The following is a 16,134-nucleotide window of genomic DNA, read 5'->3' as shown; positions in this document are numbered from 1 at the left end:
GCTCCTTGCCATTCTTACACCCATAATTACCTTTAAAATTATCGATAGATACTATTTTTTATTGTCATCGTATATCAATACCTATCAAGGTATGGATATCTTATTAAGTTCTAAACTAAAAAGGTTTTTGTTTTCTAAGAAAGAACAAAATACATAAAAAAAAACCAATAAAACAACAAAATTAAATGAGTAAAAACATATATATTTTATATCACTCGTCCATTTATTTAACCGTACAATGCAAGTGTTGCAACACTCCACACGTCCACTTACAACTAACTAACACGCTTATTTACATCTAATTAAATAAAATTTACAATACAATACTTAAGAATTATATTTATTATATAATATTTACATTATCCTTTTACGCCTTGAAAGGTTAAAGGAACTATTTATTTATACTGGGACTAATTGTAAGTTAGATACGTCTTTGCTATATTATAAATTATAGTTTTAATTATTTTTTTTAAGTAAATCGTTTAAAAGTTAGACTTTTTGCTGTGACAGTTTCTGAAATTTGTGTAATATATATCTTTGAATTCACTAATCGATTCATTGAAACTTTAAAAATAAAAATTAATTAAGAAACGACACAAACTATTAAAAAAGACGTATTCAACATATCTCTTATACATTTCATAGCAGCATTAATACTCTCTTAAGTACTCGAAACTCATTAATAAATAATTATTTACATAGCTACCAATTGGGTATAATAGAAATGACGACATCTTTAATGGAGAAGCTGGAAAACATGTGATATGTAGCATACAACACATCTTAAATCTAATTTTATATAGAAAAAATTACAAAGAAAGCAACGATTTTGATATAATTTTACCAAAATTAAACTGTAATTTAAAGTTATAAACTGTAATTTTGTGCTTCTCGAATAGAATATTCACGAATATTTTTCAAATCATCGATATGAAATCGATAACGAGCTGTCAAAAATCGTTCTATTACCGTAATATATAATATGTGTTTACAAAATAAAATTAAGTTGTTATATTTACTGTGACATAAAAAAAAATTAAAACTGTCAAATGTCTATTCTCATATAAGAAGATTAACATTGCAAATCATCTAATTATAGATATTTATAGAGCTAAAGGAACTATACAAACTACTATACTTTGAGCGAAGTTTCGTATATTATTTAATATTAATATATGTTTTTTTGTTACTGTAAAAGGCCGTGTATCTGTAAAGATTTAATGAAAAAGATTTAATTAAACTTAAGTTCAGGTTTTAAAAATAAATAACAAAATTTACAAAGTCGTTTGGTAAATGTAAAGATGATATAAAATAGATTGCTTAAGTTTTGCAATGCTTTTAATACAAAAGGAAACTTTCAAGAGTTTTTCCATTCCAATTTGGCTAGGCTTGCCAACTTAATTGATACATTTACCAAACTGCAAAAATTTACCAGTAAAACCTAGGAATTAGCAATATACGGGCTTTTACAGTAACATATGCGTCTTATCTAGAAAAAATACACATCTAAATGTCATTCAATTTTTGGTAAAACTGAAAATTCCTACGATAATGACGCTTAGACAAAACAAAATGTAGCGCTGATACAGTAAACCCATGATTTTTTAATCGAAATAATCTATTTAAACATTTATATAACTATTGTACTGTGTTATAAACTATATTTATATTTTTCTATTGTGGATAATAAAAAATAAGGAAAAAAATATTGTTGCGTAAATAGTTCTTGTGACTAATAAAACGAATCTATAGCATTTATTTAAAAAAAAAACGTTTATTGCAATTTTTCACTTATGAAGTTCACAGAGTATAAGAAATATAATATGTAAACATAAAAAAATGAGCTTAAAATGCACTTTAAACTGTTGACGAATATTATCTTTAGCTTAAGTTAAGGTTATACGCTTTTCTAACATTGCCTTTTACGATAAGAGAAAGGTAAGAGAAGAAACTTCTCAGCTTTGTATAGAGTCCCCGTACAGGTTCCCATCGCGTCGCAGAGTGAGGAGCCTAGAGCCCACATTACAAGTGTAGGCCTCTTTAAAATACAAAAAAAAACAAAAAATACTAAAAAAATGGATTGGTAAAAGAAATAAATTAAACGGTAAAGTCACAAACCAAAGCATAGTTGTATAAAATAATTGCCTCCAGTAATGTGCGTAATTAAATATCGACTTATCGTAATAGTTAATATCGACATGGCCGCTAATCAAACACAGTTAATGAATAAACGATAATCAAAATTGTATTCAATTGAGCGGAAAATGGAAATGGTGGAATCGAACTGTAAAAAGAAAATACATCGAGATGTAAAAATTACTTTCATATCATTAGATATTTACATTTTAAGTTTTTTTTTATTGTTCATACAGCCTTGATAGAGACTCTTGACGCCGTAAACTCTACGACATAAATAGACAAACTGCGGCGTTAAGTTCCACGACTCAAAACGATATTTCTCAAAAATTGGGCGGTGCGTGGGGAACGGAGCGGTTTAAAAGCAAGTTTCAGACATTAAAACATACCTTACCGATTTTTTTAAAAACAGTATAAAGAACAACTAATAAATTCTCATCAATATTTTTTTGTATTTTATTATCTACATGTTAATATTGTTTTGTTTTACTGGTAAATCTATGACAATTAAATGCCTCAGTCTCTAATCTTACTATTTACTTGGGGAAATAAATTGCTTGATATTTTCATTTCCTCGCTCTAGTAACAATGTCTTTTTAAGCGCAGCATAGAGTTCTACCACTCAACACACAAAACTTGAAAATTCTACGAAAAGTAGGAAATGAAGTGTTTTAACACTAGGATCACGTGGATTCCCGTTGGGTGAAGCTAAAAAAAATATTTTAAAACAATTATGCCCTTAAAGCATTGTTGAACGCAACACCGCGTTACATTGTAATACGCAGGTATTACGCGAAATAAACTTTTTAATTTGATTTCGAATGAACGCAATACGACGCTAAGACGTAAATCAAACGAACAATGAACAGAAAAGTAAATTCAAATTAGGCTTATAATAGCTCTGTGGACATTTCTGTGGGATTACTTTACTTTTGCCACCCAGACTGCTGAAATGAAGTCCAAGGAGAAAGAAGATGCCTTTATAACTTCCTTAATTTGTACTATTGGTTCAATTTAAATAGAATATGATCGTGAGCATAGAAATGGAAGGGAGCCAGGTCGGCCGTTCCCACTCTATAATAATCTTGTGCCCACTTCAGAATTTATATAAGCCTAAACTGGAGTGGTCTACTAGTAACCTCTGAAGACTTCAACTATTCACTTCATACTTCTTTTACTTTATGAAATATTTTTAATCTGTAAGTATAATATTTCATTATTCCCATAAATATTAGCATTAATGTTATCAAGTAATTAATATTTCACGATGGCAACAATAGCCGGTAAATGTTTCATTTATTGCTTTTCAATTAATCTCACTTTATAGGACTTTTAGATTAAATCAGTGCTATATATACGCTATAAGCTAGTTCTTCAAGTAAATATAAAAAAAAAAATACTTTGCACCTTTAAAATGTTGATACAAGTTATTTTTATATCTTAGTACCTACATCGTTTTAATATTAAAAAAGAAGACGGGTAGACCGAGATAACCTAGTGTCTTAATATTCCATTCTCAACTTTTCGCCCGTATACGAGACATTGCTTGTAGAGTGGCAGAAATTAACGTCGCGTTCGGACTTACTAGAGCGGGAAAATGAAAATAATTGCATCCCCCGAGTGGAGATCGAACCCAGAACCTTTGCACAATCACACGTAGTTATAAATGTTATCAAAGAAAAAGAAATACACCATCGAACCAAACCCAAAAAAGTAATTCAAACCTATCATATTATAAGCAATCTAACAAATATATCACGTAAGCTCATTCCTTTTATAACCATATCCATTTATAATACAACAGAAAAACCTTCTAAGAAGTCAATCCAATAAATAGTCTGTATATTTTGACGTTATAAGTCAAGTTATCAGGCCCAGCTACACAATGGTAGTACAATGGCCAGCGCGTGAAGTGATCTATCGAGATGCTAATCGCACTCTGGACGCGTAGACAAATAGCCATAGAGAACAATCGTCAACAGTTTATAAACAATTTTGTACCGTCCCTAGCAATTACCAATGAGATTTGAACCGGCGATAAGCGTCTACCATCTCTTAATAATAGACCCACAAAAGTCGTACAGCAATCGAGCCATACATCTGTAGACACCCTACCTCGTCTAACAACCAGTTGTTTATAAATCTGTCCCTCTCGCTTTTTAGTTATCTGCGTTTAAAATCTAACTGTCTAATTATACCCACATCACAACGCTTCAAAGGAGGTATATTTTTAATTAATTTAATCCCAAAAACTATTATAATGCGGCCAATTTTGTTATTTAATAATTCGAAACGCTAACAAGAGCTCGACGCCATCTTGCGTCCGTTAACTTAATGACATTTAGAATTGATACAAATTGAGCGATGAGCTTTTATTTTAATGGCGTTAGCTTTTTTATCATTTTAACAATCATTCAGCTTGTTTTTTTCACAAATAAGTTTACAGTGTTGCCAGATGCAAAATTGAAATAGAATTGAAGAAATAAATAATATAATTAATGATCTATGTTTAATTAAATTACATTTATATTTACACTGTGTCCTGTCACGTTTTACTACTAACTATTTTTTTTACGTTTCATTTTCACTCTCACTTAAATCATCCATATCCATATCTATGAGTTCCTCATCTTCTTCTTCATAGGAATTGTTAAACTGGTTACCATCGTCATGCTTGGAGCTGGATGAACCGGATTTCGTACCAGTCTTAGCTTCCTCTTCTTGCTGCATTCTTTTATGTTTCGTTCTTCTATTTTGGAACCACACCTTAACCTGTGGGAGAAAATATAATTTTATAAATTGATTAAATAAAATAATATTAATCAACAGCTTGTGCTGTATCCCGCATATAGCAGGGTAGGAACCCTCCTAGTGCCAAGATTCACATTAACCAATTTACACCCAAATTTCGGAACTATTGAGTAGAATAACTCAAAGCCGCGTTTTGATGTAATTTAGAGTCAGGCGCTGCGGCGCTATGCCACGACGGGCTCGTTAAAATAATAAATAATTAGATTTGTATTTCATCATACCTCTTAAAATAATTAGATTTGAAATAAAAATATTTAAAACTAAAGACCTAACTGGGATATAATGTTCAGGTATTGCAATTAATTATAAAGAACTGATCATATTTCATAGTAATAAATGTAAAGGTCAAGAAGAGCTTAGGTATAGGTATTAATTAAAAATTAAACTTTTATTGCTAAACATCATAAAAATTTACTAGGTTAATAAAGCGGCAACTATTGATCAAATTTTGAACAATTAACAAATACGAGTATATTCGTTAGTAATAAAAACAGTCGCTATATATTATTCTAGCGTTTATTTGTCGCTTTGCCCCGTGGTTATGTATGACACACGCCTAATTCTAAATAAGGGAGGTAGTTCTTATTGCAGACACCGTGGATTAAATGAATGAAACTATTCATAAATGATAATATAACCTTTCCCGATAACTTAAATGCTAAAATAATTTTTAAATACGAACAAGTAGTTCCTGAGATTAGAGCGTTCAACCATCTCTTCAGTTTTAAAACTATTATAGAAGTAAATAAGAAATTTATATGTCTTGTACATGTGAGTATAACACCTATTCAAAATATATCTATTTGAATTAAGTGTTCGATTATCATTTTAAATATTACATACAAATAATATATTACTCTATACGATGTGTTGTTTGTATTATGTTACATAATTCGATTAATTCTCATAGATGGGGGAGTTACCCCAATATAATATTTACACACGATTAAGCCAACCATGAAGGGTTGAAACTAACCCCCAAAAGTAATAGACGAAAAGAAGTGTTGATATTTTTCATTTCTAGCAACACAAAAAGATTTCCCGCGTCCGCCATCTTGCGTTATCCGTCATATGTTTAATGGCGGGTGAAATCTATGCGAAACGGAGTTTGTTTGAGAAAAATAATGCGAGCGTTTCAGCTATAAAATATTACTTTTTATTGGTTTTGAATAGAAAAATACTTTATGTACGAATGCTGTTTGTGAATAACACTATTGTAACTGGCTTGTTTGTTGTGAATAATAATTGTGTTCAGTAAAATGCACTAAAAAGGATGTATTTTTTATAGGGAATAGTACATGTAAATGTAATGTATTTTTCCTAATTCAAGTTGTATTAGGAAAAATAATTAAAACTCCTATATATAATAAAAAAATAATGATGGTGCTATAGCGTGAGACACCGACAACCACACAATATTTTTCAAATAAAAATTGTCAAAGTACTTCCTGTTTTACTCAACTCAGCCTCAAAATGATATAATTCAACAATAGATAATTATGGCAATCATTATACAAACATTACGAATAAATTCACATATATTGCATATTCGTTAAAAACAAAGAACAAACATACATACATAAAACAATATACACAATCAGCGTGAAATAAACGATTTATCGTCGTGTTGGCAACCAAATGTACTTACTTCATATTATAGGCGAGTAATCTACACTTTATTACAAACAATTCCTTTGCCATTAAATGTACTGACTTAACTGACTTCTCATAACGAGGTTATATTATATGCTCACGTTATTTTGTAACAATTGTTTAGTTTCACATATACCTACTAATACTTATAATATGATTTATTTTATGGTAAATTACGTTTCCTTGTAAACGTTTAGTGTTGGTCAGTTTTATTTGTTGATAATTATATGCTTATGTCGTTGTTGGCAACAGTGTTGCCATACGGAAAATGTAATCTTAAGGAATTTATTTTCTTAAAAAAAATTATTTAAGCGGAATATTTTTGACAAATTATCATAGTTTATAACAATTAATTTATTTCTTTTACGTTAACATGTATACTAAACTAGTATTCCATAAATATACTAAATACACGTATATACCTTCTTACTATCTTTTCTATCTGTAGAAATTTGTCTCGGCGATACTAAAGAATTTAATATTATCGATTTAACATATTCCTTAATCTTGTCATGCGTTTTAAATATTTTATAAGATTGAGAAAGTGTATTTTCTTATTTTTTCGGACCTAATAGTAAATCAAATAAAATTTTCTTATTTTTCTATGAACCACAACCGGATATAGTAATTTCCTAACGCTCCATCTCTCTCTCTCTCTCTCTCTCTTAAGTTATTTATTACAAAAAAATAACAAAATCACTTAACGATTATATATGGATGATTAAATACATTATCGTATAACCCCAAAAATTTTGGACAATGTTCCGCCACGCTACATTATCCACTTAGATGTACATTGAATACTCAAGCACCCTTTGTAGTTTAATGATACGTGACTTTTAAGGAAAAAGTAACCTATATATACTGGCAACCCCGAAGTTATCTGTACAATTAAAAACTCCGCTTCACGCTATATCCCACACACAGCAGGGTAGGCAGAGGGAACCTAAATAAAAGGAAGACTAGGTTCCCTCTGCCTACGATGTTTTTTTTTAAATTTCATAAATACCAAAAAACGCTACATTTTAACACAAGATGCTCTCTGCGTACATTGTTTAATATCTATTATAAACACAGTTCTATGTAATAGATTTAATCAAATAAATAATCCTTAATAATTCGAGTAGGTAACTTAATAAAATTGCCAAAAAAATTAAATAATTCGATTGCATATTGAAGATATCCTAATAATATAAAGCTTACGAATTTATTAAGTTAAACGCACTGATCTCAGAAACTAATGATTCAAATTGAAAAAAAAAACATTTTCGTGTATTTTTTTGTTCTTTATAACACATCACGCTTTTATATTAAGACACTTTCGTTCCCTACTATCTGTCGAATTCTGGAGATATTGCGTATTAAATAGCGGTACTCAACGCCGCGTTTTGCCTCGTTACCAGAGCGAGCAAATAAAAATAAACATTTCATTTCCTCGAGTGAGAATCGAACCGACAACCTGTCGCGTTTATAGTCACACGTTTGCGCCTCTGGCCACGACTGGCCTCAACAGCACCACACAAACAGCTATTAAATCATAAAGATGCTATAGGAGTTAATCGTATTTAAAACGCGTTAAACTTGTAAAGACACAAGACCGGTCATTATGGGCTATGTGCGAACGTTTGTGATCATTGCGTTGGGAACAATAAGTGTTATTTGGAATTAACTGTTTTTAACCGACTTTCGAGAAGGAATATGTGTGATTTTGAAACGTATATTTAGACAGACACTGGAACACTTCTCTCATTGCCACAGTGAGGAACTGATAGTTATTCATTCCTCAGAGTGGGAATTGAACCCACGACCGTCGCGTTTATTGAGATGCTGTGCCACTGTAGACATGTACTTAAGTGAAACTATTTCTACTAAATCTCATAATTAACACAAGTTACAAAAATGTACAATAAAGAATATAATATGTAATAAAGAAAAAGAGCACTTCAAATCGAATCCACTACCTCCTCCATAAGAGACAGCACTATCACACAATTTAACAGGCATTTCAACCTCGTGAAGTAGCCGAGCCACCTTTTTTCATAACACCTTGTTGAACATATTCTTGAAGTAGTCATTTAGCGTTGTAAATAACTTTACTACCTTTAAGTACGTACGTCCTGTAGGTATTTATGTGAATCTATCTATCTATAGCATTACAGTAAGATCGATATGTGGAAATTACGATTTTAGTTTCTATACAAAATTTTGTTAAGAGAAACATTACATACAATTTTGTTCATTGTTAAAATATTGACATTTATAATTACGTTCTTATAGGCTGAGAAGCAAAGGGCGCAGGACTGGACGGAGTGGCGAGTTTTGAGGGAGGGAGGCTTAAAAGGCTGATGGATGGATGGATGGAGGCTGAGAATTATTGATCCTATCGATATCGGTTAATATACATTGAAAATGAGATATTCCTTTTAAAATAACTAAAGGTTAAAACCCAAGACACATTCTAAGTTCCCAGGGTAACTCAGTCCGAATGTACAGTGGGTAATACGAAAACGATTAAAGTAATATATCTTATATATAGACTTGTCCAACAAATGGCTTTACCAACACAAAAAGAAGAAGTTTTGATAGATAAATAATAAAATCAAAATTAAGTAATAATAAACTGAATCACAAACAAAAATCTACAAACATCACCCTACAAATTTTGTAAGCATCAGATCAGGATCTCCGGGGACAGATGATGAATGTAGCGTTCAATGGTACATATAAATTGGCCTATGGGACAAGATAGACGGATACGCTTGTAATTTAACGAGTAATGGGAAATTTTATGGGGTTTTCCTTTCTTTTTGTTGTGGTGTTTGGTGTAGGTGGAAGTTACATGCTTTTTTGGTACAATAAATCTTGAGAACTAGTGTTTCTCTCTTGTTTTAGAGTAAAAGTTGGTATGTTGTTTGTGTGGTACGATTGATGTGGACGATCAGCTTACCTTCTACGATGGTAAAATGAAAGTAATTTACTCGCGTAGGAATCGAACTTACAATCATCGTATTTTCTCAGTTTCCTATTAAGAAACTAACGTTCCTCACTTTCAGGCAAACCGCCCAAATATTAATAAACTATAATATCGGTAATATTAGTATAATGCTACTTAGCATTTAATCAAATAGAATGGAATCAAAAATATCCTTGAAAATATGACGGCAATTACAAGATCAATCTAAAGCGAACCCATTGTTTTCCCAATTACGTATAAAATTGTGAAATATTAACCAATAATTTAACATTTTGATGAAACCCTAACTTTATAATTTTATATAGCCTTCGGTTAAATGAACAATACCTATAAGTATTTATAATAACTGATAAATATATTAGTAAATGTAGTAACCCAGTATCTGACTGTAAGCGCGAAGGTTTTTTGTTCTAATGAATAAATATCTTCGTTCTAGTAATAAGAATAAGCGCAATGTCTCGAAACTTGGTTGGTTGGAAAACATAGTGTCTTGGCACTCGGTGCATCTCCTGTAATTTCGCACTAAAACGTGAAGCTATACTATATGTTTAATGTAACAGCAGAAACCTACTAATAACTGTCTTAATAAGACATCTAAAATAAAATAATGAAAAGCTAAATCTAAAAAAATAAAAAATCTAAAACCCTATCACGATACCAACGATGTTCTAAAATATCATCATAAGTTTATACAAAACATTATAACAACCAGAACGAACCCATTCCATATTAATCTCCCAGGACCAACTCTTTCAAGAACCTCCATTAACAAACATAATATCAGAGACGATTAACCAATTATATACTTTTGATGCAAATTTAATACATCACATTGTGTTGTATGGGGACAATAAAATTTAATTCGAGTGGCACATCTGCCATTATAACGACCAAAACTCTTTGAACCCTTAAAACAAGCAACTCCTATACATCAAAAGGTCTTGTACAGCTGGTCCTATAACGTTATAAGTCTCGACAAACAATTTTGATGGAAGGGAAAATCCGTAACGATACCCGTTGAATAAATATAGGGTGTTCCGAAATGCTATTAAGTTCTTATGTACTCAATTACACCCCCAGTAGCTTTGGCGAGATAAAAATAGGGGTGGAAACGGTAGAAAGGGATGCTGCATGCGCAATGGGGTGAATCGAGTCAAAATTTTAAGTGGAAAGCTATTATATCTGCTTATTACTTTATTGTCGAACCATTAATGGGGGAGAGAAAGAGAGAGAGAGAGGAGGGTATGTGACAAATTTTAGATGGCGCGTCGGTCGTGTAAGATCAATTACATGTGAATAATAGTTACATTGTTAGTTATAATTGGGTAGTGTCTGCACTCTGCACTCTGTACGGTAGTTAGGTTGTGATTAATGGTAATCTTTTGTGTAGTTAGCCATTTTTATTTAGTGAGTTAAGTTATAATTGAAGTTCTCAGTTCAAATGGCGTAACCCCCATTTGTGTAATAAAATTTAGCACAGCGACTGTAAATACTGGAGTTTTGGCTGTGATTACTACTCGGAGTGAATTACTAAGCGAGAAACAGCGTGAAACGGCTCTTTATAATTAAATTGACTTACGTTACTTCATGTAATTATTTAGGTATTTGAAAATATAATTGTTCAATTAGAACGCGCTGACCAAAATTCCCACATTTTTTTGGGAATTATACACATAGCCTCAGGCATAGCTGTCAGAGTGAAACTACGATACCAACAACCACAGATCTTTCACTAAATTATTATATATGATTTATGATGTTCGAATACTTTTATTGTACCTATTAATAGCTGTAACTCCGCCTCGAGTATCACCGGAAACAGAAGAATAAATTTAATTTATTGAGTATAAAACTATCATTTTTCAAGTTAGTAAGAGATTTTAAAAGTGATGATATGAGAATGGTTTAAAAATAAGAAACGACGGGTAACGGCGGCGTGTATGGCGTTATGTTGTGCAATCGAGCAGGCAATGTCTTAAATAAGGCTAAGTGAAGATATTTGGAGATTTAAATATCTTTACCCATTTTAAATGAATTTAAATGGACAGCGTTCCAAAACGATTACGATTTTTTAATGAAACTTAACTGTCGGATTAATCGCATAAATGTTGATTTAGTACACATTCTTTCAACATTTTGCAGTAGTCCGTGGTCAAGTGTAGAGAGTAGAGTGTAGATTTTGATGAAATTCATCTGTCAGTTGACACAATTCTATCAAATTATCGCCAACGGCTTTGGATTCTTGCAGAATGAGCAGAAGAATCTTATTATAAACACGAGGATATCCTATGGATATCTATCCATTAGTATATGTAAGTTCTTATTTTTTCTAACAAGTAATTAAAAAAAAATGTTGCCACTTAAAAAATATTATTAAAACGATAATCATTCGAAATCAAAGTTCATTAATCTATCGATAGACACCTTTTAAAAAATATTCCGTTAGAAAAGTTATGACGGACGTGCATACCTATTGAATATTTAATAGTGGTAATAAAAATTATACAAAAAAAGCTTTAGGTAATGGAAGTATCCGGGGAAAACAGGATATTGTGATGTTATATCCGTATTTAAACATACTGGATACAATCAAAAGAAAGAAACAATTCATTTTAGAAATACACAATGGGACTATTAAAGAATTTGTGGAAAAAAAAATTTGAATTTACATATCAGTTTAAGATAAATGGCTATTTTACTATTAGTGTAATAAATTGATGCCATTGTTGCATAGTTGAATGGAGTCTACGTGTAATGGTGGTGGCGGTTTCTACTCGAAGAAATTAATATGAAAGTAATGTTTCTGAAATATTTTTAATTTCTACTGCAGATTCTCGCTGCATACGACGAAATGAAAATTATTGATTCCCTCGAGTGGGAATCGAACTCAAAACTGCCACTTGGTCTTACCCTCAGCCGTAGCGTCTACCACCACGGCGTCAACTTACAGCGTTAAGTTACAGCATTTAACACGATTAAAATCTCTTTTATAGGCATAAAATTGAAATTAGAGTGTTTGTTTGTTCACAAAGAACCGAGTGTTTAGACACTAGGTCCTTTGTGAATATCACGATGATTAAAAAAAATACATAATATGAATTATGTTGAAGCTCTACAATGTAAAGCTATTTAACTTTTATCTTTTACATAAATCATTTCATTCAAACAGTTAATTGCTTATAATTAACTATGAAAATGGTCGTTTTTCTGCCAATTACCGAGTGATAGAAGAATTTTTATGGTTTTTTTTATTTTATTTGTAATTAGTTCAATGCGAGCCAACCCCGAAGCCGTCTTTCCGGCGCGAGTGGCGCCATTTGACCCCGCCCAGTAGACCATGCTGTTCTTTAGACAAAAATATTTAATTTCTTGAAATGATATGTAGTGAACAGATTCTTGAAATTTATTCTATATTTATGAACCATTATTATTCTTGTTTTTATACAGCACTTAGACAGAGAGAAAGAGTGTTAAGACACTTTTTCCTCCGGTTTCCTTCGGAATTTGGGACAACAGTTTTGAGTAGCTGAACACAACGTTACACTATTTTTTACTTTTTTTTTTATTATTATCTAATTAATTATTTATCTTAATTAATGTGCTTAAATAAGCCAGCGATTCATAAAAGTGATAAAGGTTATAAAATATTCCAGAAGACAAAAAACACATATTTCTTAAATTGGACTCAAACCTTTAATTTTTTCTAATAATTAACTAAACATTTAATCATCCAATTAGCCAAGAAAAAAATCAAATTCCTATACTATTCAAAATGTATAAGAAAAAAGAAAATTGTAGCAAATTCTTCAAATGGTATAACATTATGATTTGGGCGGGGCGTAGGGGCGTATTGGCATTCACCCTCATCAGAATAATAAGGGTTGTTATACAAAAAAAATATTACATCTATTTGTATATTTTAATATATTTTAGAGGCATAGGGTCCGACTGTAAACTTAACGGTCGCAGATTCGATTTCAAAACAAATTGAGGCTAAGGGTTCTGCTACTCAACACCCAATGAAAACTCAAATCTCGAGAATTTGGCGGTGCGTGGGGAACTTAATGTCTTGACTAGGTTCCCACTGTCTACCCTGATGTTCAGAATAACATGTGAAGCTGCTTTTTATATATAGGCACATTCTAGGAGTTTGCAGGTCAAGTTTATTTTTTTTCTCAGAAAGTTTTATTTAAGAATCTTTAAATATACGAATGAAATATTCTACTGTATCAATTAAAAATTAATCGACACCATCATTTCTATAATAACATAAATTTGGCCTAAAATAAATTAAATAATAATATATAAAGTAAGATTTATTAAGTAACAACCCTCTAAGTGCTTTAGGGCGAGCGTGTCAACAAGGCGCCCCGCGGTACCGCCCAACTTATTGTACAAATATTGTACGATTAACATATCTTTTATTACGACCTAACTTTTTAAATTAAAAGCAAATTCTAAAATTTTATGGTGATTTCCCATAAATTCCTAATATTTAGTTAGGTCTATTTCATTCGTATCAGCTCCATGCTGTATCCCGCGTATAGCAGGGTAGTCAGAGGGATCCTGGTGTTTAAATACTATTTCTTACTTACATTTTTCGAGATATTGAGGATTGAGTGGCGCAATTAAACGCCGTGCTTTGTCTTATTATTAAAGCGAGAATTGGAAATTAGCAAATAAAGCCAATATCATCTCACATAAATACTATAAATTTACTTACTGTAATTATGTGATAAATACAAACAAATATTTTAATAAGTATATCGAATAGATCATTTCCTTGAATTTCAGAAGATTGCGGGGCGTCGTTAAGTTAACACGATAGCCCCGGGGGGTAGACAGGGGTTAGTTTAGCTATGACATCTATAGATACACCTTATATTTTACAAAAAGGTACAAATTATAATAATATAGATGTAGATAACGAAATTTTTAATCTTCGCTTTAATATAATCACGCAATACTTCAAAAGAGCGGAAAGTAGGAAAAGTAGTGTCTTAACACTACTCTGAATACCATGCTAAATGCGGGATATAGTAATTTTTTATTTTATCAAATTAAGTATATACTACATATCATCTCGTTTTAGTTCCAGTGAACGAAGGACATCGTTATGTTAACACGGTGTCCCCGGGGGGTAGACAGGGGTTAGTTTAGTTATGACATCTATACCTTATAGTCTGTGCCTTGTATAGATTATAAAACAGATATCTAAGATATCTTTATTTACACGGGAACACTGTATTGAATTTCATTATATTGAAGCACAAATTTAAAAATAATTGAGGCTGTCGTAACGGAGCCCGATAGTTATGGGTTCAATGTCCATTTAGATGTTAGAACTTTGACTATGATTATAAATTCAAAAATTTAAAAAATATACATGTATATTATGGATTTGTTAATAATTACAATGAGCTCCTAGAAAAAATCGTAGGCAAAGGAACTTAAACATAATAAAAAACACATCATCCATAACAATTAAAAACCTGTATACTTATCCCATTAATAATAATTAAAGTAGTTTTATGTGGTTTAATGCACAATGTTGCCATATTAAAACAACATACGAAGAGGACCTGTTCAGTAATTTTATATTATTAAGCAAATTGTACAGCTGCTGCCAACATACAGTTATTATGGAATGTTTACGCACTTAATTTGATTATTGGGACTGTGGAAAACGCTGAGAAAATATTTACGCTTTATTAGTTTGTTTTTTATGGTTGGTAACACAGGATACGTTGTAAAATGTTTATCGATATTTTTAATGTAATACTTGCAGCATTATGATTGTGGATTCGAATCCCAGTTTAGGGATAGAGATTGGAGATTAGATAGAGAGATTATAAGAGTAATCGTTTTTAATTTTTTCCCTAACTGGTACCGTGCATCAGGTTACATCAGCTTCACACTTATGCCCGTATAGCAGGACAGACAGAAGGAACCTAGTGACCCCGTTCCTCACCTTCCACCCAAATTTCGTAGATTTTAGTAGCTACACTCAACGCTACGCTTTGTCTACTAGAGCGGGGAAATAAAAATAATTTGTATTGATCCATTACCCTGAGTGGGAACAAACCCACAACCATCACGTGCCTCGATAAGAAGATATACAAATTACTTTACTCAATTATAATAACTACTTACTCATATTATCAAGACTCAACTACACGCTTGAAGTATTTCCAAGTACCACAAAAACGGGCAAAACTTCATCAAAATGTAATAAATATATGTGCTATTTACGGCTCATTACCTACCAATTTTAGATGTTAATTGTAAAAATGAACAACACTTTCTTAGATTGATAAAAACTTAGTGTCATGTTTGACTGCGCTTGCGCATGTTATATCATAAGTGACCCCGCTGTATAATATAAGATATACATAGATAGTTGTATAGAGATTTGATTATACAGGTGATTTTTAATGAAAAAAGGAGAGTCACTTTGGTTTTACTTATAATTTAGTTATCTATAGATATATCCTATCCTATCCTATCCTATATCTTATAAAACAAAGTCGCTTTTCGTGTCTGTCTGAACTTTCTAACTC

At 31.4% G+C, this 16,134-nt stretch overlaps 1 protein-coding gene and 1 long non-coding RNA gene across 3 annotated transcripts in view; one reads left to right on the top strand and one right to left on the bottom strand.

Annotated features, from left to right (window-relative positions):
- Positions 1-16,134, top strand: part of LOC146528476 (uncharacterized) — a 104,214-nt gene that overhangs the window by 83,805 nt on the left and 4,275 nt on the right. The window contains exon 4 of one of the 2 annotated variants that reach the window (XR_014879098.1): positions 8,878-9,461. The exons of the other annotated variant lie outside the window; for it this stretch is intronic. This is a non-coding gene — a long non-coding RNA (uncharacterized LOC146528476). Of the gene's footprint in view, positions 1-8,877; positions 9,462-16,134 lie in introns of those variants that run through there. 2 annotated transcript variants of the gene reach the window in all.
- The window catches only part of LOC146528475 (homeotic protein empty spiracles-like), a 33,738-nt gene continuing 17,785 nt past the window's right edge, over positions 182-16,134 (bottom strand). Inside the window, exon 3 of the mRNA XM_085203272.1 lies at positions 182-4,908. Within this exon, the coding sequence (XP_085059398.1) occupies positions 4,708-4,908 (201 nt within the window). The 3' untranslated portion in view covers positions 182-4,707. The remainder of the gene's footprint in view (positions 4,909-16,134) is intronic.

This window comes from Heliconius melpomene, chromosome 19 (genome assembly GCF_056956725.1).
Source record: "Heliconius melpomene rosina isolate 202511_hmr_F chromosome 19, ASM5695672v1, whole genome shotgun sequence".
NCBI classification, from domain to species: Eukaryota; Metazoa; Arthropoda; class Insecta; order Lepidoptera; family Nymphalidae; genus Heliconius; species Heliconius melpomene.
Note: the sequence above shows the minus strand (reverse complement) of the source record. Positions and strands in the feature narration are given on the sequence as shown.